This window comes from Polistes fuscatus, unplaced genomic scaffold, assembly GCF_010416935.1.
Source record: "Polistes fuscatus isolate 324 unplaced genomic scaffold, CU_Pfus_HIC Scaffold21, whole genome shotgun sequence".
NCBI classification, from domain to species: Eukaryota; Metazoa; Arthropoda; class Insecta; order Hymenoptera; family Vespidae; genus Polistes; species Polistes fuscatus.
Window position 1 is genome coordinate 385,117 of NW_025113098.1, and position 22,816 is coordinate 407,932.

The 22,816-nt window shown below is 30.5% G+C and overlaps 2 protein-coding genes across 2 annotated transcripts; one reads left to right on the forward strand and one right to left on the reverse strand.

Annotated features, from left to right (window-relative positions):
- Positions 1–2: 2 nt before the first annotated feature.
- Positions 3–13,807, reverse strand: LOC122517792 (fatty acid synthase-like). Its single transcript, XM_043636351.1, is given in 15 exon segments — positions 3–773; positions 1,666–2,382; positions 2,469–3,916; positions 4,970–5,350; positions 5,568–5,851; positions 5,930–6,150; positions 6,238–6,543; positions 6,642–6,959; positions 7,299–7,459; positions 7,539–7,746; positions 7,821–8,114; positions 8,919–9,346; positions 11,517–11,748; positions 11,824–12,074; positions 13,569–13,807. Coding segments are annotated over 15 exon segments (5,481 nt in total). The 5' UTR covers positions 13,717–13,807; the 3' UTR covers positions 3–689.
- A 3,574-nt stretch (positions 13,808–17,381) lies between these two features.
- Positions 17,382–20,117, forward strand: LOC122517839 (cytochrome P450 4C1-like). The gene is made up of 12 exons (XM_043636434.1): positions 17,382–17,553; positions 17,627–17,733; positions 17,838–17,928; positions 18,186–18,362; positions 18,442–18,511; positions 18,602–18,728; positions 18,845–18,914; positions 19,020–19,126; positions 19,208–19,276; positions 19,380–19,554; positions 19,654–19,830; positions 19,918–20,117. Exons 1-12 carry the CDS (start codon positions 17,382–17,384, stop codon positions 20,079–20,081), a joined length of 1,506 nt encoding a protein of 501 aa, XP_043492369.1. The 3' UTR covers positions 20,082–20,117.
- Positions 20,118–22,816: the final 2,699 nt, after the last annotated feature.

Below are 22,816 nucleotides of genomic sequence, written 5' to 3' on the forward strand. Positions count from 1 at the left end.
TATCATTTTTATGATTACATTTATTCTTATAAGGAAAACCATTCTAACCTCAAACACATTATAGCGGTCGATAATATCAATAGACATAATGAATATAGTTAAAGTATAAGGAAATATATTTGTTATTATTTTTTTATGGAAAACAAGTACCATTACATAATAGTGAATAGAATAACGTTTATAATATATCGGAATAAGGATCGGCAAATATGAGACACGCTATAGAAAATGACGTTACAATAAGTTCCTCGAAAATGAACGTACGTTTTGTATATGCGTGACACACGTTACGAGTTTCGTCGGCAATATGCCATATTTTCTATTTTTGATGACGCAACAATAGTTTGCCATCAAGGCTTGGCAAAATGAAATATAAAAATACAAACAAAATCTCGAATATACATTTTTGAAAAGCACACACGCGTTAGACAACTGGCATCGTTACATGCAAAAGTTTCATTCGGGCAACCCTATTTTTGTCTTAACATTCCTACCACCGTGTTTTACGGTAGAAATATGCTATCTTTTACATTATGTCAAATACTTACGCCAATTTAATAATTAATATTTTGATTAATTTTTCTCTACACACAAATCGATGCCAAAGAATGATGATTTATCAGACGTACGTGGATGATAGCGTATACTCAACGTTGCTTCAATTATTTTTCGATTATTCTCATAGAATTTTATGCTTTTGTATATTCCGTATCGAGCAGATATTCCTCGAACCGACGTCTTTCTTCTTGTGGGTCCGCTTCGATTAATTCTTCCTAAATATAATATTAAAAACACAATCATGATCAATAAGTTATGAGACTTTTATGTATATATAGGTTTTAATTTACTTCAAATTCGCTCTTTTGCAAATCAAGTATTTTTATAGAAATAGTTTATTGCAAAAAAAAAATAAAAACTAGTATGTGTACTTATGTATACACGTAAGAAGTTATACTTCTTTGGCGTACCAAAACGAATATAACCTCAATAACCTCAAAAATAACTTCAAAAAAATAACTTTACAAAAAAAAATAATAATAATAATTATTAATATCATTATTAATTTTCCTTGTTACTTTTTAATTTTCCTTGTTTATATTAATATTTTCAATCGATCGATATATTATATATATATAAGAAAGAATAAAAAAATATCAAAATATGGATATTAGTCTACACTAAATATAAGGGAGATATATCGAATTACATTATGCATCAACGGCCATGGCGCGGTTACAGCATTAATTCTCGCTCGATCATTTAAGTAAGGCAGCGCTGAGTACGATTAGTACTTGGATGGGTGACCCGCTTAAAAAAAAAAGAGGAAGATGAAGAGAAAAGACACGACTACTTCATGCCGTAAATTTGAAATCGTTTTGCTGCGCTTCGTAAATACCGACAAACTTCGTGGTGTCGTTTTTACTGACGCTCGAAAAAAAATCACTCTCATCACATTTTCCCAAACGCGCCAAAAGAAGTATAACTTCAAAAAAAACATGAAATAAGTTAGTTAATCGTAAGCCCCGTTTTTTGGATTATAATACGGTAATGAATTTGTCTGATTTGCAAAAGGGCGAATTTGAAGTAAATTAAAACTTATAATAATTATAATAGTAAGATAATCAAGAGAAGAAGAAAAGATGAAATAATAATAAAATGAATGACCTCCTTGGAAATCTCCAGAGCGACGAAATCGTCGTAATGATCTTTTATTTTAGTGCGTAAAGCTATTACTGATGCATCCGTGGCGAGTAGAGTACTCAGTTGTCGTAGAAATGACGACATTTTCGTGTAATAAATATTCCTCGATCGAGTCTCCGTGTTAGTATTTGGAATAAAATTGGGCAGCAGAATAAATAATCCATGATAGCCGGATTCTTTTCTTTGATAACATAATTTTTCTACGATTGGATCTCTTAAATCATCTCGGTGTAAAGCAAACGATGAGAAAATGAAGAATTTCACGTGCGCCGGATAAAGGTTTCTGCTTTCTTTATCGAGTACTTTGGTGATTTTGGAATATTCAAAGGAATTAATAGAGAAATCCATCGTAGTTCTTTGTAGATCGAAAATAGCTTCGATTTCATAGAGCGAAGCTGCTTCTTTGAGCAACTCGTTGAAGCTCGTTGTTGTGTTAATTTCGTCGCGAGTAACAACAGTTGCTCCACTTTCGCGCAATTTAAGTAACCACTGTTCGTGATCTCGGATTGGTTTATCGGAAACTAGGAATAATTTCCTAACTCCTTGCTCGATCATCCATTCGATCAGTAATTTACCGAAGGTATTGAAACCCTCAACGACGAAATAATATTTGTCATTAGGGAAGAAATATTGTGGAATCAAATCGAAGAATTCCTTTTCTTCTTCCAAGTTTATCAGGACCTGAAGAAAAATACATTATTCGTAGGATGATTGTTAAGAAGAATGATACTACCTTTTGCAAACGAATTTAATAAATAATCAATTACTTTTCCATAACGTTGACAAGCCTCCGTGTTTTTTTCTTCCGTTGCTCCCCGAAGATTCATTTTTCGTGATACGATTGGTTTTAATGTACCCGCTTGCAGAGCATTTCTCATTAATTCCGCTGCTCTTTCCTTCACTTTTTGTGGCAACTTGATAAGGTCTTGTAAACAGTAGCCGTATACACTTAAGTGCCGCATAAAAGTAACCAATGAAAGCGGTTTGTAATGAGGATCTTTAGAATCGTAAATCATTGCTAAATGTTTTAAATCTGCAACAACGTCTAAAGAAGTATCTATATCGTTCAAGATTGAATAATTAGCAACTACAAAATCTATGCCTTTTCCATTCGTAATAGTTTTAATATTAATTCCATAGTCTTTAACATTGATAATATGAGACTGTGGTAAACTTGGTCGTATCGATTCGATGATTCGTTTCTCTGCTTCCGTTTCGTAAGTAGTGTAAACATCCAAATTATACGATAAAGATAAATTTATCAGAGCCTGTCCTACGTCGCTAGCACCGAAATGCACCAATACAGTTTTCATACATTTCAATCTATAAGTATTCGAATGCAAAATGCAGAAAGCTGCAAAATATGCTTGGGGAATCGTTGCGGCATCTTCGAAGCTCCAATTTTCTGGAATAATCCAAGTGAAATCTGGATCGGCTGAAATTTCGTTGCTTATCGTGAAATTATCAACGAGTCCCATTACTCTACGACCTTTTTCATCCAATCCTGAATATTCTACTATAGATATCTGTGATTCTAAACTGACGTCATTTTTCAAGCAGTACTCGTAAACATTTAAGTCGAATGCAGCACACTTTACTTTTACGATACTTTTATTTGTCTCTTTAATCAATGGTAACTCTTCTATCCATTCTAATGAACCTAATTTACTCATTTTTGCACACCAACGCGAAGAATGTGTAGACTTCATTGGCAATGGCGTCCATCTGTACGTGCCCCATACGCCATTGGTCGACAACACATTTTCACGAAGATTTAATTTTATTTGCGATTGGTAGAATTTATTTTGAAGCGAAAATTTCGGTGCCTTTGCGTATTGTAGGTCGAAAATTTGAAGTTTTTTATACCCCGGCTCTCGTTTTATTATTCGAAGTATCTCGAATATATCACTTTCGATAATAGTGTTAACCAAAATATGACATTGTCATTTCGAATCTCGTAAACAGATCGTTAGTTTATCGATACAGTCTTTCTGGTTTGTAACGACAACCGTTCTTTTGAATTTGTCTTCTTTTTCTAGAGTCACGTCGTCCATATACATCTTTGTTTTCTTTACATTTTCAATAAATCTAAGTTCATCCATGATTATTTCCGAAGCCCTGTTTTCGATTAATATTTCTTTCAATTCGATACCAATTGCAGTTATTCCTGGACAAGCTATCGTATTTATCCGTTTTTCATACTTTATGGGTAATCCTACGAAAGTAAAAGAACAAAATCTTTCATATAATATTTTAACGAACATATATTTCGTGCCTTTTTTCCAAACAAATATGAGTTAGTATTTAAACGTTATCAAATGGATTTTTTTGGTTCCAATTGTTAACACTATGACGTCCGGTTACACCACATTTGTGTCATGCACAAAGCGTAGATCTACGCCCGGCGACATCTCCCAAGATGCAATAAGACAGTGGTTCCCAAAGTGATCCCTAGGGACCCCTGAGGGTCCCTAGTATTATTCAGGGGGTCCGTGGAAGATTAAAAATGATTTAAGGGTCCCTGGGCAACGTCGGGGGTCCGCGCAAGGTTTAATTATTAATATAAAAAAATATCCACAAATGAGAAACTTAAACCAATGTTTCAACAAGGATACCACAAATTCTGGTTATAAAAATAAATCCTAATTTTTTATCCTGCGTTATAGGTTACTGAACAGGAGTTGTTGACTTTTTTCCCGTCTTCCTATTCGGTGGAACGTGGATTCAGTGCCGTTATGAATCTCATTACAAAAAAAAGAACCCGGCTAGAAATTAGTGCTCGTGGGGATTTGCGGTTGCTTCTCACAAACATCGAACCAGACATAAATATACTGATAAAATCTCATCACGTTCATCAAAGTCATTAATTTTTTCTATTTAATTTTAAACAAAAGTTATAATTTGAATAAACACTTCTTCAACAATTTTTATTTAAATTTTTGTCCTATGCTTTATTTTAGCTTTTTCACTTGGGGGTCCGTGGACAACTTTTGACTATAAAAAGGGATCCATGGACCAAAAAAGTTTGAGAACCACTAAGTAAGAGAACGGTCGGGCGTGAGCGAAGTAATCCGTAATAGCGCTGCCGGCGCCAAGCGAAGAAATTTTATCGGAACGCTCGGACGTCAAAGTGTTAACATTTTTAAGTATAAAAATAATTTATTATCAAAGCAAGTATAATTTAATAATCGATTTGGGAGGCATCGATTTTTTAATCGAAAATTTAATCGAATTCTTGGACTATATTAATTAAGTTTCAAATTCTTACCTTTTTTTTCGTTCATTTGTTCCGTTAATTGTTCCACGTCGATGACGAGTTTTTTTATCATACTCGGCATCAAAATATTTCTATTTTTACTGTTGATAATTTGCACTTGAATTAATCCTTCTAACAATAATGTCCAATCATTGTTCCATTCGAGTGTACCATTGGAACACGATTTAGAAAGTCCCCTGATAATATTGTAAGATTCTCTATACTTGTAACCACGTAAAAGTAGATTCGAGTAAATATCTTCTTTGGATAAACTTTCTATCTCTTCCTTTTGTAAAATTATTTCAGGACTATTGTTTCTCCCAGTTTTTGTTAAGCTTATAGTTCCCGAAGCTATCACTTCCTCGTTGAATCTTATTTCAAAGTCTCCCGTGCCTAAAAATGTACATTATTTATAAACAAAAATATTACAAATAAAAATATAAAAATATTAAATATAATAAATATTTATAACAATATTAAATATAATAAATATTTACAATAAATTAATTTAAAAAATATTTTTATAAATAAAATAAAAATATATAATAATATATTTTAATAATCCTATATCTGTCGAAATATTTTATGCTATGCGATTGCTAATTCTTACCTTTAAGTATCATAATCGTAAAGGTCATTTTGCCGTTTCTAGGTGATTTTAATAATTTATTGTGAATAAGAATATTATGAAATGTTAATGATTTTCCAGCCTCATTTAATATAAAATTCAAGTACATATCCGCAACAAGCTTCAAATAGACGGCCGAAGGTATGATCACATTACCGTTAATTTGAAAATCTTGTAAAAATTTGTATTTATTTGATCCCAAATTCAGGAGAAACGAACGTTCTCCAATTCGTTGTCTGCTATGCATTGAAGATAAGCACACGTACCTATCAAAAATATATTTATAATTTGAAAATATTTATTTGTAGTCACGCGTTTAGAAGTAATTAATATTACGTACTAACCAATCGGAATTGTGTTCCCATCGGATGTGAGAAGAAATCGATGGGGTTCCTCTAGAAACGGGATATGGAATTTTCGGATAGAGTTTATCTGGCGTGATTGGATACCCTAGATTATAAAGCTTTCCTAACGTCGATAAAATTAAAGTTGCGTTGTCCTTGTGGTTCCGTTTTGTTAATGATAAATTAATGCAATCGCTGTGCAATGATTTTTTTAGAATTGCCTGAAGAATAGAAATAATTTCGTTTGGCTAATTTACCTCGTACAATTGAAATAATACGAATGGAAATATCGTTAGCAATAAATAAACCTGTAAAAGTCCGTGGGGTGAAATTTCAATGGTTATAGCATTTTTTGGTATCATTTTTAATACTTCTTCGAATAAAACGGAAAAAAGTAGATTATTCGTATGATATTCCGGCGAGGAGAAGCGTGCCTTCGTTGAGTCCCATTCGTTTTTCGGAATGGACGTGCTTATCCAACGTTTACTGCGTCTTTTCGGTCGAGGGATAACTTCCTTCAAGTAATCCAACAATTTTGGACCAGCCGGGGAAATGTAACGACTATGGTAAGCAATGTTATTAGTTGGCACGGATTTAGCAAATATTCCTTTATTCTAAAAACAAAAAAAGGTAATAAGAATTTTTTAAAGCTTATATTATAAAAAACAATTGTTTATTAGACTTAATTTAATAATAAACCTTTAAGCATTACCTGTAATTCCTTGACAAAAGCATTTATGGATTCGGTAGGTCCACTTATGGTAGAACTATCGGGCCCATTATGACAAGCAACGTCAATGTCTGCGGGACAAAAATGTCTAACTTGTTGATAACCAAGACCGATTGCAGCCATCCTTCCATCTATCAAATCACTTTCTACCGAGGCCAAACCTCGAGAAAGTGCGGATAAAATCATTTCCTCGGCCGTAAAGCAACCATCCGCGTAAGAGCAACCCAGCTCACCGACGGAGTGTCCAATCATGTAATCCGGTTGCACGCCAACGGCGTTTAAAATATCCACCAAACCGATCTATGTAAAGATTATAGCTAAATAATCCCTAAATAAACACTGTTAACCCATTGCATTATTCGGAACCTCAGGAAACGTTAGGCCAAACGCGGCTGCCTCGATCATCGCGATGAAAGGCGAGCGGCGGAGCGCGCGTGCCGAAATTTGAAACCTATTTTCACGACCGAGCGCAAGATGTCGAGTACGAGTCGGACTCGTGATATTCATGTTTCATCTGGAACTGAACAACGAGCCCGACTCGTGACATCCATGTTTGGCCTAAAATTTTCATCACGAGTCAGACTCGTCAAAATAGTGCAAGGGGTTAACTAGGGAAAAATATCTAAGATAAACAAATACTTGTATAGCTGCGATTCCCAGAAAACAATGTATAATATTGTCGTATATTTCAGGATCCTTGTCGCATATAATATGCACAATGTCGTAACCTCGTGGTCTTAAAACTGCATCACATTTTTTCATAGCTTCGGCAAAGATTGGTATCTTCATCAGCGATTCACCTAAAGTCACGACAATTTTTTAACATACTTTTCGTTATATTTCTATGTATTATACGTATCGATGTAATATTAGTAATACCCATTCCAATCCATTGCGAGCCCATTCCCGAAAAAACGAACCAGATCTGTCGGGATTTGTGTTGAATCAATTCTATCGCTTGTTCTGAATTAGCTTCTTCCAATTCTGGAATGACTATATATCCAGAATACAGAGATTGCGTAAATGGTTTCTTGGTAATGTCGTTGATTAATTGAGCCAGTTCGTCATCTCCTTTGCACTGCTTCAACTAAGGATACATACGATGATGTAACTATGATCTGGGTCGGTATAATTGGTCGTAAGTCTGAAAAAGTAACTTACAACGTTAAAGATCGATGATATCATTTCCTCATTTCTACAAGAAATTACAAAAAGTCGTGGCATGTTATGCGGCGAAAGTTCTCTCTTCTGTTTCTCTTTGGAATGACGTTTTAGGATAATGTGAGAGAAGGAACCGTTTAAGGAGGCTGTGTTCACGGCAACATAATCGTCGAGCAAAGGTGTCGGTTTTGTAACAACTTTTACTCGTCCATCTTGAAGACATTTCGCATCTTCCGGAGGTTTGTCATAATGAAGATTCGGAGGTATAACACCAGTTTCCATAGCAATTAGTACCTGCAAATTGACATTACATTTAGTACAGACAACTTGAGGGGTTATACGCAGTTAGAGTTTTAAAAAATTCGATTTTTTTTTCTTTTTGCATTTTCGGAATGTACATATATTTAAGTATATTCTCTGAAATTTTCGAATTGATCCGGCAAATATTCTTTACTTCATATAAGCTGCAAACAAAAATTTTGAACTATGCGTAAACGTCTTTTGAAACTTTAAACTTGTTTTTCTCAAAACGGTATTTTTAAAATCAGTGATCTTGATTTCTCAGAAATAACTCAACCGATTTGTCTTATATATTTACGCAATATTCCTAGATATATTTCTCAGGTATTGACGGGAGGTATAAGATTTCTAAAAATTATTACTATTTTTTTGTTTACAATTTAGAGCGAAAATTTCAGTCAAAAACGAAACATTTTTTTCAGATAAACGCTATTTTGTCAACAATCAAAATTTTAATAATTTCTCCCGTTAATATCTGCATTAATCTATGCTTTAAAAGAATCTATCATTATTTTTTATTTCTGTTAATCAAAACCGCCGAAGTGGAGATCACCGCTAAGCGCCTTTTTTTAGGGGACGTTCAGGAAATCATCTACAGGAGCGGTGCACATTAATATTTTGACATAATCGACGCGCTATTGTATTCTTAAATGTAGGCTCTATTTGAATTACCATCAATTATAATTGATAAATTAAAACTTTTTCTATAAAAAAATTCATAAAAAGACGTGTTTTTTGAGCCACGTAACTGCGTATAATCCCTTAAACATTAATTAACACTTGTCTCGGATAATTTACCTTTATGATCGAATTGATTACGTTATTATTTAACGTATGACCAATGTTTGATTTGATCGATCCTATTAGTAGAGGATTAGATGGGCTTCGATTTTCACCATAAACTAAATCTATTGCCTTGAGTTCTTCGCGATCCATTGATTTGATCGCTGTACCATCTGCCTCGATGTAATTTATGTCGCTCGGTTTCAGACCGCAATGTTTTAAAGTTTGTTTCATTATTTTAGCCTGGAATTTGGCTGTAGGATATAGACATGATTTTCTTGGAATATTTTCACCGTACATCACAGTAGCATTAACGACCTCGGCGTAAATTCGTCTGGCGTTTTTAGCTCTTTGAAGAAAAATGGCTCCTATCGACTCGCTTCTCGAGAATCCATTAGCTTTCTCGTCGAATGACCTATTCACACCGTCGGGTGACAACAAACCTTACAATTTTATTTATTTTATTTCTTTCATTTCTTTTAACAAAAAGTTCAACATTGTTTAATAAAGAAATATTAAAGTTGAACACCACAACGGATTTTTACGAGTTTTGGTATATCAGTAGTATACTTTTAAGGTATTCTTTCGGTAAAATATTTCGGGGGAATGGTTAGCCAATTTTGAGAAAAAAGATTTTAAATTTTTTTTTTTTTTTTATATATATATATTTGTGCTTATCTTTTTGTAAATTAGATTTTTTATCAATTGGCGCGATAGTATAGGACGTAGCGTTCTCGCCTGTTGATCTTGGTTGGTTAGTGTTCGATTCTTCTTGGTGGAAATTTTTTTTTTATAATTTAATTCTATTTTATAAGTTTAAACAAATTTGTTTACATTCATTAATTTTTAATTATATACAGGAAAGAGAATGAAAATTGTTACGAAAAAATTGGAAACGATAAATTTTTTGTCACATCGTGCGCAAATAATAAAAGACAATATTGTTTATTAGAATTATAGTTATCATTTTATTTTTTAACCATAGTAAAAATATATACAACTTTAATAATAATAAATAACAATTATATATACTCTGATCATTAAAAATTGTATGCAATATTAAATGAAATTAATTCAATAAAAATTTAAATAAATTATTTCAATAAAAATTTTTAATAAATATTAATAAATGTAAAACAATTTTTTCAAACTTATAGATAAAAGAAATTTATATAAAAAAATTACTTCCCCATGAAGAATCGAACACTAAATCCCATCGGATTCGACAACCGAGAACGGTACTATTTACACTTTCGAGCCAATTGATAAACAATTGAATCTACAAAAAGATAAACACATATATGAGCCGTTTATTCTGAAAATGGTCTAACTCCATTTGTCAATTATTTCCGGTTACCCATGATTACATGTACAACTTCAAATTATCTATCAATAAAACATTTAAGGTTAATTATATTCCGAGTAAATACGGTAATTCTGGACACATAAGTTTTCAGAGTTAGTTGAATAACTGAGCCGTTTATTTTGAAAGTGGCCTAAGTTAATATCAGGACATTCGTTTTTACCAGATGATAGAGATTTTGGTGTGATAGAAATGGCATTAAAAAAAAATAATTTACTGTTTGTCCCCCGAAATTATTAAAATATTATCAAAAAGTGTCGGAAAGATAATAATTCTTTTGTATATGAAATGAGACAAGAAAATTTTGTATCAACAAAATTATTAGAAGACGCAATTTTTAAAAGGGTCAAGAATTCTAACGGAGAACCAATAAACTGGTTAAAAATATGTTGGATGCGTTTTGTCAAAAATGAACCGTATCAAATTTTCTATAAGACATCAATGAATGAGAACGGAAATTTGAAAGTCCTGAATTTATTACCATGTCGGGGTAGACCAAGAAAGTTCGAAAATATTGTATAGACATTACTGTATAAAAATATAAGACAAATTACAACCGCAAAATTTAAGGACATAATTGACTTATTACGATATATAACACCGGAACATCATGATTTCTTTAAATCCCTTTCACATACACAAAATGTAGATGAGTAGAAAATTGTTTTGTAATTTATGTTTGTAAAAACTATTTTCAATCCCATAATTTATGTATTTAAAGTGTTATAAAGGTATGTAAAATAAAATGAGTATTGTTTTTTCTCAATTTGAAGCATCTTAAATTATGTTGAATGGACTTCGGTTCCTTCAAATTATATAACAAATCTGGTTGTTAATTTTGAAAGTGGCCTAACTCCATTCTTGGTAAGAAAACTCATATTATTCACTTAATAATTGCTATTATTTTAATAGGAATTGTAAATTTAACACCTTTAGATACACTTAAGCAGCATAACTCATTGGTATTCTGTACGTATATTTTAAATTGCATTGAAACGCAAACCCTTAAATATCTCAATTTAAGTATAAATGGACTTAGGCCACTTTCCAAATAAATATACACATATAAAGAAAAGCAAATTTTAAAAAATTTTTTCTCAAAATTGGCTGGTTAGTTCACCGAAATATTTTACCAAAAAAATAACTTGAAAGTATACTCTACACATATACCACCAAAACTCGTAAAAATCCATTGGTGTTCAACTGTAAATATCTCCTTGTAAGAATAATTGGATACTTTGTGATTTTACCTAATTCTGACATGTGGTAAGATGTTTGTGGATGCAAAATTGTGATACCACTGCTAATGATCGCGTAATCGCAAATTTTACTCTTTAAAGCTTCGTAAGCTCTTTGAATAGCTACTCCACAAGATGAGCAGGTTGAATCGAAGGTGCAGCTTGAGCCAATGAAATCCATACAAAAAGATATTCGGTTTGATATCATAGCGCGGCAGACTCCAGTAAGATTAAGTCCATTTTGCTACGATAACAAAAAAATATGAAAATAATAATTACGATAATGTGTGCGTGTGTATCAATTATTTATTTGAGTTACCTCCATTTTTTCGTAGAATAGAGCTTTATCTGACTCGCATAAACTCAATGTTCCGTAAATATTCGTTTTCGTGTTCCGTATCTCGACGGGATTTATTCCAGCATCGGTGATCGCCTCGAACGTAATTTCCGTTGCCAATCTCGCTGCCGGTTCAATAAAATGCGTCTGTTTTGCATTGATTCCGAAGCAAATGTTATCAAACTTTTTGATCTGCGACAACTTCCCGATACGCGCTGGAACTTTGGCATCATCTGACAAATAAAATCATTTATTCGATGCATCAATATTATGATGTATATTCTTCAAATTGAAGGGGGTATTCTGGTCTAGAGGCATGAATTTTTAGGTACTTTTTGAAGTGCCGTAAAAAAAAGGCAAACAATATGTTCAGTATGAGTTTTTAGTATTTTTTATCAGATATTTATTAATATTTCAAGAATACATAAAAAGAAAAAAAAGTGAAAAAAATTGAAAACTCCAAAAGTTATCGGCCGATGAAGTGGGGGGTCTCAAAAAAATGGCGTGCGATTGTGACCACGATTCCAACTCTCCTAGTAATCTGAAGAAAAAAGAAAACGATTATTAATCTAGAGTAATAATGCCGCTATCGTACTAACTAAAAAAAAGTGGAAAAATACTTTTTTTTCACAAAATGGCAGCTGCCTGAAAAAAATTCATTTTTTTACTACTTTTTTTGAGATTTCCGAATTTTTTAAAAATAGTAAAACTTCAAATTTGTGGCTGACGATAGTTAGTACGATAGATGAGTATATAGAGAAGACTTGCAGCAAACTTCAAGTAAATCGGTTTAGTAGAATTTGAGAAATCGTGGGTACCATTGTAAAAAAGATAGTTTCGAGAAAAAGGTGTTTGAAGTTTCATGTAAAGTTTCGCGGAGTCTAAGTCATAAAGTGATATTTTTTACTTACATTTATTTAATCCGCCATTCCTACTGCATACATAGGACCTTCCTCGACTTCGAAAAAAAGATTTTCCGCGTTTCTCTCTTCCGTAACTACTTTCAATAATCACTTCTTCATCACTTGACTTACTCAATTTTACTGCTAATGCACTCATAAAACTAATGTCTTCCTCTCCCGAGAATCTATTGCCGTGAAATCACCTTTTCTTTTATCGATTCGGACGAGAAATCCTTTTCCTCGAGGATTTTCGATCCATTTTACTTTAAAACATTAAAATAACAACTCGAAATATTTTTATTTCACTCAGAACACATGCGTTTATGTAAATTGAAGGCTAGAATTCAACTGTTAGCAACTGGATCTAATTGAACACTAAATATAAAAGATTATTTGAAAATTCATAAAGGTTACCTTCGGTTATTGTATTTCAACATATATATATATAAAAGTACAAAAGGTTTTACGAGAAAACGATCACAGGTAGACGAATAGTCCCTAATGTCTTTTGTTTAATTCGTTCCGGCCGAGCCGGTTTGGATATCGGATCACTAAAACAGCTATATCTCCGAAAATAATTTGAATTTTGAAAAATCTTCTTAAAGACACATTCTTAAAGGATTAAGCTTTGAAAATATGAAAAAAAAAATTGACTTTTTCAAATTTCTAGACCAGAATACCCCCTTAACACTTTATCGACCGCTAGCCTATTTATCGGTTTTCCGATTGCCAGCGCTTTTCGACCGCTAGCCTATTAATCGGCTTTTAGCTATTGACGGTTTTCGTACAGCTTTCTGCATAATAATTAATTTCATTTATTCTTACTGTATTTCCATTTTGTATGATCCGAGGATACGCAGTCTTCTCCATTCATTAGATTTCTCGTCAACTCGTCAATACTATCACTGTTCGGAAATTTTCCAGATATTCCAGAGATGACAACCGCATCATCGTCGAAATCTTTGAATTTCATATTATTTCAATATGTCGACAAGAACAATACTATCGAAATAAGTTCTGCTTGTCACAATGAACCCTTTTATATGAATCTTTTACCCCTTCTTATTTAATTCTACTAATAAATTTAATTTACATTTCAATTTTATTGACAATTTAAATGATGTATTATTTTAAATGGAAATCTATTCGTCATTAATTTTTTTTTCGGGCGCATTACCTTATCACACCTTTGACACACCTTTGACACTTTCCGTTGCTGGTTGTGTCTATTAAATTAAAGTGATCGAATAATTTTCTTCATTTTTTTCAATTCCTTTTATTTTATAGACTTTGAGATCAACTTATTGTTTTATTAATTAATTCGATCTTATTTGTTATTTTACATATGGCAAAAGTTTTCAGAATAAAAAAGCCTCGTTTAAAAACGGATATCTCTTAATCGATTTAGCATGCTTTATTGCATTTACAATTAGTTATTTATCTTTTATCACTTGCTTTACTTCAAATTCTGAATCGGCTGTATAAAAATAGGTGACTCATGTGTGATTTGTAATGAATTGATATTGGTTGTGTCATCCCCACAGATCAGACAAGTGTTATTATTTTATATATGCATTTTTTCTTATATTGGAATAATGAAAAATCGTGTATAATTAGCGAATATAATTTACAATTGATCGTACAGCAATAAATTATGTTTAATAAAGCAGACCGTAAATATTTTCATTGAGAATGTTTTTATAAATTTTAATTGCTTACTTTTTTGAATAATTATTTTTTAAATAATATTACGCTGTCCTCTCTTGCGATCCTGACGCACTTCTGATGACCTTTAAATGATTTATATGAAAGTTAAAGTATACCGGATGAACGGCCGATAAACCTCATGTTTATTTTATTCTACTTATACCAAGAATTATTGCATATAGATTGATCGCATTTAACTGATAAGCTCTTAGTTAAGAAAAGAAGAATATATTGAATAAAACAATGTACGAAATTATATGCACCTTAGATGGTTGATTTTGTCGAACAACTTAGGGTATTCTATACGTAGAAAAAAGAGTGTATTTAAACTTAATATGTGCAGATTATTATGAAAGTGGTCTAAGTCAAAATGAAAAAAAAAACTGGTGTGTGTACTTCTGTACGCACGTAAGAAGTTATACTTCTTTGACGTACCAAAACGAATATAACTTCAATAACCTCAAAAATAACTTCAAGAAAATTACTTAAAAAAAAATAATAATAATTATTAATATTATCATTAATAATTTTCCTTGTTACTTTTTAATTTTCCTTGTCTATTTTTTCATTATTTTATTATTATTATATTATTATTATTATTATAATTGTTATTAATAATTTTCTTTTTGCATAGAATATAGTTGATAAAGAAACCTGTTCTCCCCTCCCTGGTTGATAATTGATAATATTAGCTAATGTAAGCCGATTATTTTTCTTTTGTTATTATATTTTTATTCATTTATTTATTTATGTAATTGTATAAATATATATATAGCGTGACCAGGTAAAAAGGGGGAAGATTGGAAGTATGAGAATATAAGCTACTAATTATTATTATTTATTTATTTAACAAAAAAAAGGAAGGAAACATATTTTCAATCGATCGATATATTATATATATATATATAAGAATGAATAAAAAAATATCAAAATATGGATATCTGTCTACACTAAATATAAGGGAGATATATCGAATTATTTTATGCGTCAACGGCCATGGCGCGGTGACAGAACTATTTCCCGCTCGTCGATTATTTAAGTAAAGCAGCGCTGAGTATACGATTAGTTCTTGGATGGGTGACCCGCTTTGAGAAAAAAAAGAGGAAGAAGAAGAGAAAATAGTAAATAAGTATGTATATGAAAACTATACCGTATAGAGCAAAAAGAGATCTTTTTTTTTCTATTCTCAATGATACAGTATTATTGTATTTACTTCAAATAACATTCTTTATTTTTGCAGTTCATTACAGTAGCGGTTCTATGGCAAATATTTTTCTAGTATATTTTGGAACGTTGGTACAGAGTGCAACGTATATAGTGAACGTAATTAAATTTATAATTTTGTAAAGTTCTATTTAATTTCCTTTTTCTCTTTTTTTTCTAATTTTTATAAATTCAATTTTTTTTTAAATATGATTGGTTCAATTTAAAAATTTGAATTTCAGTTTTAACACGTCGAGTTCCACGTCAATCACTGTTGAAAAAACTGCTCTTTTTTTATACTGATATAAGTAACGCGCGTGGCCTGACGGTGATTTTCTTAAGAATTCGCGAAGTGCTCGACGTGTTGAAAAAATCAATTGAGTAGATAATAAAAATTCATTGTATGATGGAAATGATTCCGAAGATAACATTGATGGATAGAAAACATAAAATTTGTTATAGATATGAAAATATATTATTTCTTAATAGCGTAAACAACTCTTACTTTCTTTTATCAAATTCGTATATTGCTTTAAACGAATAAAAAATACAAATACAAATTTCAATTATAATATTATTATCGTCATTATACTGTCATACTTACTATTGTTTGTAGATAAGGTTTCGTTGTCTCCCGGTATGTTATTATTTTATCTTTTGATACCGTAAAACATGTCTACCGTATAAAATGTAGGCTCCTAATACTATAATAAATAACATGGAAAGTTTAGATTTGTTAAAATACATTTGATACTTGTTTTTTTTTTTTGCCACTTTCAAAAGTGTTTGCTGTAACTTCAAAACTTTCACAATTGTCTGCAATTATTTTTTTAATAATATAATAGTAGAAAATAAAATATCCAGATGACAGTCTTGGTAAAATGCTCTTGAAGTTGGTCTAAATTTTGTAACTATGCTACCTAAGTGACGTCATGTGGACCACCGCCGCCGAGTTTAGTTAGTTTCCGCCTAATGTATAGTAGTTATGAGAGATTGACTGAATGAATTTTGGATTTTGGTAAATGACATTCCGTTTGATGGCCACAGGCTCCCGGACTATTACGTTTTTATGTAACAATAATTTTCTATCAGACTTCTATTGAATCATTATCAGACAAGGTAGTGTAATAAAACACGTAACAGAAGTAAATAACAAATCGTGCAAAAAAAGACGCGATAAAAAAAGAAAACTTTGTCTTGCATATTAATTTAACATTTCAATAAGATAAGGAAAGTTATGTATTTTTTTCTCGAATAATTAAAACTAATCGGCACTTTTATATAATAATAATGTAAAATAAAGTCATTCCAATCTGACCTAGAATCCAAACACTTCTTGCATCTCATTTAATGTATCTCGTTTATCCACTTTATTAGCATAATTCAAAGTCAAACGGAGAAAAAGGAAAAAAAGAAGATTTCTTTACGAAGAAACTATGTTTATAACACCGATTAACTTCTTCTATTTAAGTAAAATAGTATTATTATGCACGGAATAAATGAAAAAGGTATCCTTGAAACCTTGAATCCTTGAAAGTACTATAATGGTTTTGCTTAAATAGGCTCCCGTTTGATGTTTCTTTCTTAGTTTCTGTTAAGACACAAAAGATGCAAGTAGTCACTGCGGAGTATCAACTTAATATCTGTTCTTAGCATACAAGAGAATATCCAGAAGTATTTTAATAATATTTTAAGTTGTTTTATAATTTATAATTTGTTAAACTAAACATGTTGTATATTACTAAATTTATTACTCCAATAGCAATAATGATACTGTTATTTTATTTAATCAAATATATATCAGATAAATTTCGTGAACATAAATTGATAAAAAAATGCTCAGGTCCAAAGCCTTATCCTCTGATTGGAAATCTGAATATATTACTTGGTGATATGAAAGGTATACTTTTATTTATTATTTATAATATCTATATTTATGCGACTTCTATTCAATAAATTTGTCTTACAATTAGATATAACTCATAAAATAATAAAATTATCCACAATCTATTCTTCGCCGTGGCTACTGTGGATTGGCCCAAAATTAGTCGTAGTCTTGGATGATCCTGAAAATATTGAGGTAAGATCTATCAAATTTACTGCACTTCTTTAGAAACGATTTCCCCGAATAAGATTTTTTTTATTTCGGCTTTTCTTTACATTAATTTTTTGTTTCCTTTTTAGATTCTATCAAAAAGTTCTAACGGTTATGAAAAAAGTTCTCTATATTTCTTTTTCAAAAATCTTGTAGGTGATGGATTATCTACTGCACCAGGTAAACTATAGGTTCATATGCTTTCTTCTTAATTAATAAAAAAAAACTATGTATACCCTACTGTAATACAGTATTTTTTAAATATGTCTTTTAGACGATTGCTAATTAAAATAGTTTTCTTTTTTTATGATTTCATATAATGCCTACACACCTACACATGAATATATGAGAATTTCTCTTTTCTTATTTATTAATTAATAAATATATAAAAAATATACTATAAATATTTAAATTAAGAAATATTCTCGTATTTATAGCATCAATATGGAACATTCATCGAACAATCTTAAATCCAGTATTCAAAGAAGTTTCGACGTATATGGACTCAATGATAAAAAATGCTAACAGACTAGCTAATATTTTAGAAACTACAAACGGAAAAAACGTAGACATTATGCATTACGTACATTTATGTACGCTGGATATAGTATATGGTAAGATTTGGGAATTCTAAAAAATATAGATGGACACATTAAATTTTTTTTCTAAAAATTGTTTTTTTTGTACTGACAGATAGCCTATTGGAAAGTGATTTAAATTTGCAGAGCAATCCGGATTGCAAACTTGATGAATATATGTCGGAGTAATAATGAGAAGAATATTTTTAAATTTATAATATAATCTAATATTATTGAATATTCGTCTTCTTATTGTGAATTTTATTTTTATTTAGAGCTATGGACATAACTGTAACAAGAGCAATGAAATTCTGGTTACATCCAAATATTATATTTAACAATTCATCTATGGGGAAACGGCTACAAGAAATTCTTTCCCCCTTAAATAAAATAACAAACGAGGTAAAAATACCAAGAAACAAGTTTTGTTTCAAATTGTCAAATATCAAAAAAATATATTAGTTTGAAATAAAATAATAATTTATTCATGTATATATATAACTTTTATATTCGTTAAGATTATAAGGAAAAAGAAGAATTCAATGAATGAAGATAACTTTACCCGGGAAGGAAAAGATCCACATGCAAGTAAGAATAATCATTTTAAAAAATATTCTTTTAGTAATGAATTTATGGATGAATACCTTTTATAATAACAATAAATAAAATATTATTATTCTCCTTTAAATAAAGAAAAAGATACCAGTCCATTTTTAGATGCAATATTTAAATCCTTTTACGAGACTGGAGAATATTCGGAGGCAGATATTCGTGATGAAATAAATACAATGGTTTTTACAGAAAGATGAATTCATTTAAGATTATTTAAAATTTTTTTTTTCATTCAGTAAGAGTAAAAAACAATTTGTATTTATTTTTAGGGAAGTGATACTACCACTAATACGCTAACATTTTTATTTTTAATGTTAGCCACGTTTCCGGACATTCAAGTACGCTCAAATACCACTTATGCATTATTATTTAATATCTTTTAAAAATCAATTATATTTTCATGCAAAACTTGTATCATCTATTTGGCTTTTTCGATTCCAGAATCAAGTATACGAAGAGTTGTACGATATGTACGACTCAAGCGATCCTATAAATTTTCCTATTACAATGGAAGATACTAAGAAAATGAAATACTTAGAACAAGTCATCAAGGAGACGTTACGTCTTTTCTCACCTGCTCTACTTATTGGGCGAACACTACAGCGCGATACAAAAGGTATTTTTATATATAATAAAATTTTTATTGTTTATTTTTTTTTTCCACTGACATTACAGTCTTATGTAGTAATAATATGTATTTATTTATTTTATTAAGTGAACGACAATGTGATATTACCAAAAAACTGTCAGGTATTTTTTATGATATTTTCACTACACCGAAATGGTAAATATTGGGCTGATCCCTTAAGATTTAACCCGGATCGGTTTTTACCAGGAAAATATAACTCTAAATGTTTTATTCCGTTCAGCATTGGGAAAAGAGGATGCATAGGTAAAAGCACATGTTTATGCATTCTTGAAATAGTATTCTAAACAGTCGATCGGCTAAGTACATTTTTATTGAATATTGCTTTTTCAGGTCAAATATTTGCCATGACTCAAATTAAGGCAATAGCTGCTACTGTATTGAGAAAATTTATTGTTCAAATAGACGAACCTATACCAGTGGAAAATGTTAACCTAAAGCTCAGTATTACTACGAAACCGGCTGAAACTATATTCCTGAGATTTAAAAAGAGATAATATTTATCATTGTTGTCATTATTATGTTACTAATCAAACAATTGTAATATAATTAATTGTACAAATTAAAAATAAATTTTTAATACTATACGTTTCTGGTTTTTTTATTAGGATATCGGTATTCGTATTCCTAACTATAAAAGATGCAATTTCACAAATAGACTGAAAAATAAGCACATCAAAATAAAAATTCAGTATATTACAAAATAACTCGAGTGATACTTAAATTACTTTTATCGGTAAATTGGTTATAATGAGGATATTTGAATTTATTCCTAGAAGTCAAAGTATCACACCTCACACACCTCACACACGCACATATGTTTATTTTTAAATGTCATATAAAGGTATTTCTTTTGAGTGAGAAGAATGATTCTTTCCTCTGCATCTTCGTGGAACGACTCTCACGGTCCGAACGTTGTTAATATTCTGTTATTACGGTGCTTATATTCTTATAAATTCAACTATATATTAAGGGACGTAATTGCTTAGGTAATAGTGTTCTCGTCTGTTGCATCGATAGGTTTAGTGTTCGATTCTTCTGGGAGAACTTTTTTTTTTAATTATATAAAGGAAAGAGAACGAAAGTTATCACAAAGAAAATTAGAAATATAATAATAAAATTTTTAAAATCTTGCGCAAATATTTAGAGACGATTATTTTGTAGAATAACAGCTATCATTTTATTTTTTACCTAGTAAACACAATAAAAATATATACAACTTTAATAATAATAAATAACAATTATATATACTTTAATCATTAAATATTTCATGCAAAGAACTGGTGTGTGTACTTATGTACGCACATAAGAAGTTATACTTCTTTGCCGTACCAAAACGAATATATCCTCAATAACCTCAAAAATCACTTAAAAAAAAAACTTCAAAGAAAAAAAATAACTTAAAGAAAAAAATAATTATTATTATATATATAAGAAAGAATAAAATAGAATAAAAAAAAAATATAAAATTTTAGATATCAGTCCACATTAAGTGTAAGGGAGATATATCGTATTACTTTATGCGTCAACAGCCATGGCGCGGTGATAGAACTACTTCCCGCTCGATCATTTTAGTAAAGCAGCGCTAAGTACGATTAGTACTTGGATGGGTGACCCGTTTGAGAAAAAAAAGGGGAAGAAAAAAAGAGAAAACAACTTCATGCCGTAAATTTGAAATCGCCTTGCCGCAATTCGTAAATACCGACAAACTTTTCATGGTGTCGTTTTTACAGATGCTCGGAAAAAAATTACTCTCATTACATTTTTCCCAACGCGCCAAAAGAAGTATAACTTCAAAAAATAAGTTTATTAGTTATTTCACAACACATTATTTTAAACTAAATTAATTCAATGTAATATTTTCACGATATTGTCAAAAGTGAATCGTTAGATAGTGTTTGTTATTTCAATATTGTATAGAAGTCATTTAATGTTCAAATGAATTCCTTTAAATATCTCGAAACAAGAAATATATGACTTAGACCACTTTCATAATTATGGGCACATATAAGCGTCAGAGTTACGTTATGGTTAAAAACAAGTTTTAATAATATCAATGAAAAGTCTGTATTAATTGTATCATAGAATACGCAAATTTTCGTCTCTAAAGTAATGCGATTAAACTAATTGAAAAAAGTGAGAAGAAAAATACATTTAAACAAATATAAAAGGAAGGAAATATGAAAGTTATAAATTCGAATCAAATATTTCGTTACAAATCTTTACTGTCTAATATACTATTTACTTATTTTATAGAATGGAACAAACAATTACAAAAATTAAAGAAATAAATAAATAAAGGAAAGAGAAAATTGAGTAAATTGTTGTTGTGTATACATACATGGAGGGTAAGTATTACTCTACATTACGCTATACAGAATAAAATTTATATTATACATATATATATATATACATATATATATCCATATACGGATACAGAATAAAATTTAATCATAACTTAACCTATCTGGTTTTTTCGATACTCTTCCGCTCCTCGTCATACGGCAGTCCTTTATTCCGTCGCAATGTTTCGGAGAACTTAAAGAATTATTTTACTCATAACTGTTTACAATAATCGCTTCTATTCGAGACTCATTTGAGTCTGATTTTAACTCAAGTGGATAGACCCTTTGTATGGGTCGTACCAAACTACCCGTCGCAGTATTTAAGGGGTTATACGCAGTTGCGAGGCTCGAAAAAGACGTATTTTCATGAATTTTTTATAGAAACAGTTTTTATTTCTCAAACAAAAGTGATGGTAATTCAAATAGAGTTAACTTTTGAGAATACAATAGCGCGTCGATTATGTAAAAATATTAATGTGCACCGCTCCTGTAGATGATTTCCTGAACGTCCTCTAAAAAAAGACGTTTGGAAGGTGATCTTCATTTTGGCGGTTTGGATTATTGAAATTAAAAAATATGGTGGATTCTTTTAAAGGATAGATTAATGCAGGTATTAAAACCAAGGAATAATAAAAATTTTGATTTTTGACAAAATGGCGTCTATTTGAGAAAAAGTTGTTGTTCTTGACTAAAATTTTCGCTCTAAATTGTTACAAAAAAATAGTAATAAATTTTTTAAAAATTATTCCTTATACTTAATACCTAGGGAATATATCTAAGAAGATTGTGTAAAAATTCGAAACCGATCGGTTAAGCCGTTTTTGAAAAATCGAGATCACCGACTTTGAAAATACCGTTTTGAGAAAAACACGTTTAAAGTTTCAAAG

Bases quoted from the DNA above. Each gene is read 5' to 3' on its own strand.
- LOC122517839 (XM_043636434.1), top strand. From the start codon at position 17,382: ATGTTGTATATTACTAAATTTATTACTCCAATAGCAATAATGATACTG. The intron at 18,363-18,441 runs GTAAGATTTGGG...TTGTACTGACAG, and splicing joins TACGCTGGATATAGTATATG to ATAGCCTATTGGAAAGTGAT. The intron at 19,127-19,207 runs GAAAGATGAATT...ATTTATTTTTAG, and splicing joins TAAATACAATGGTTTTTACA to GGAAGTGATACTACCACTAA.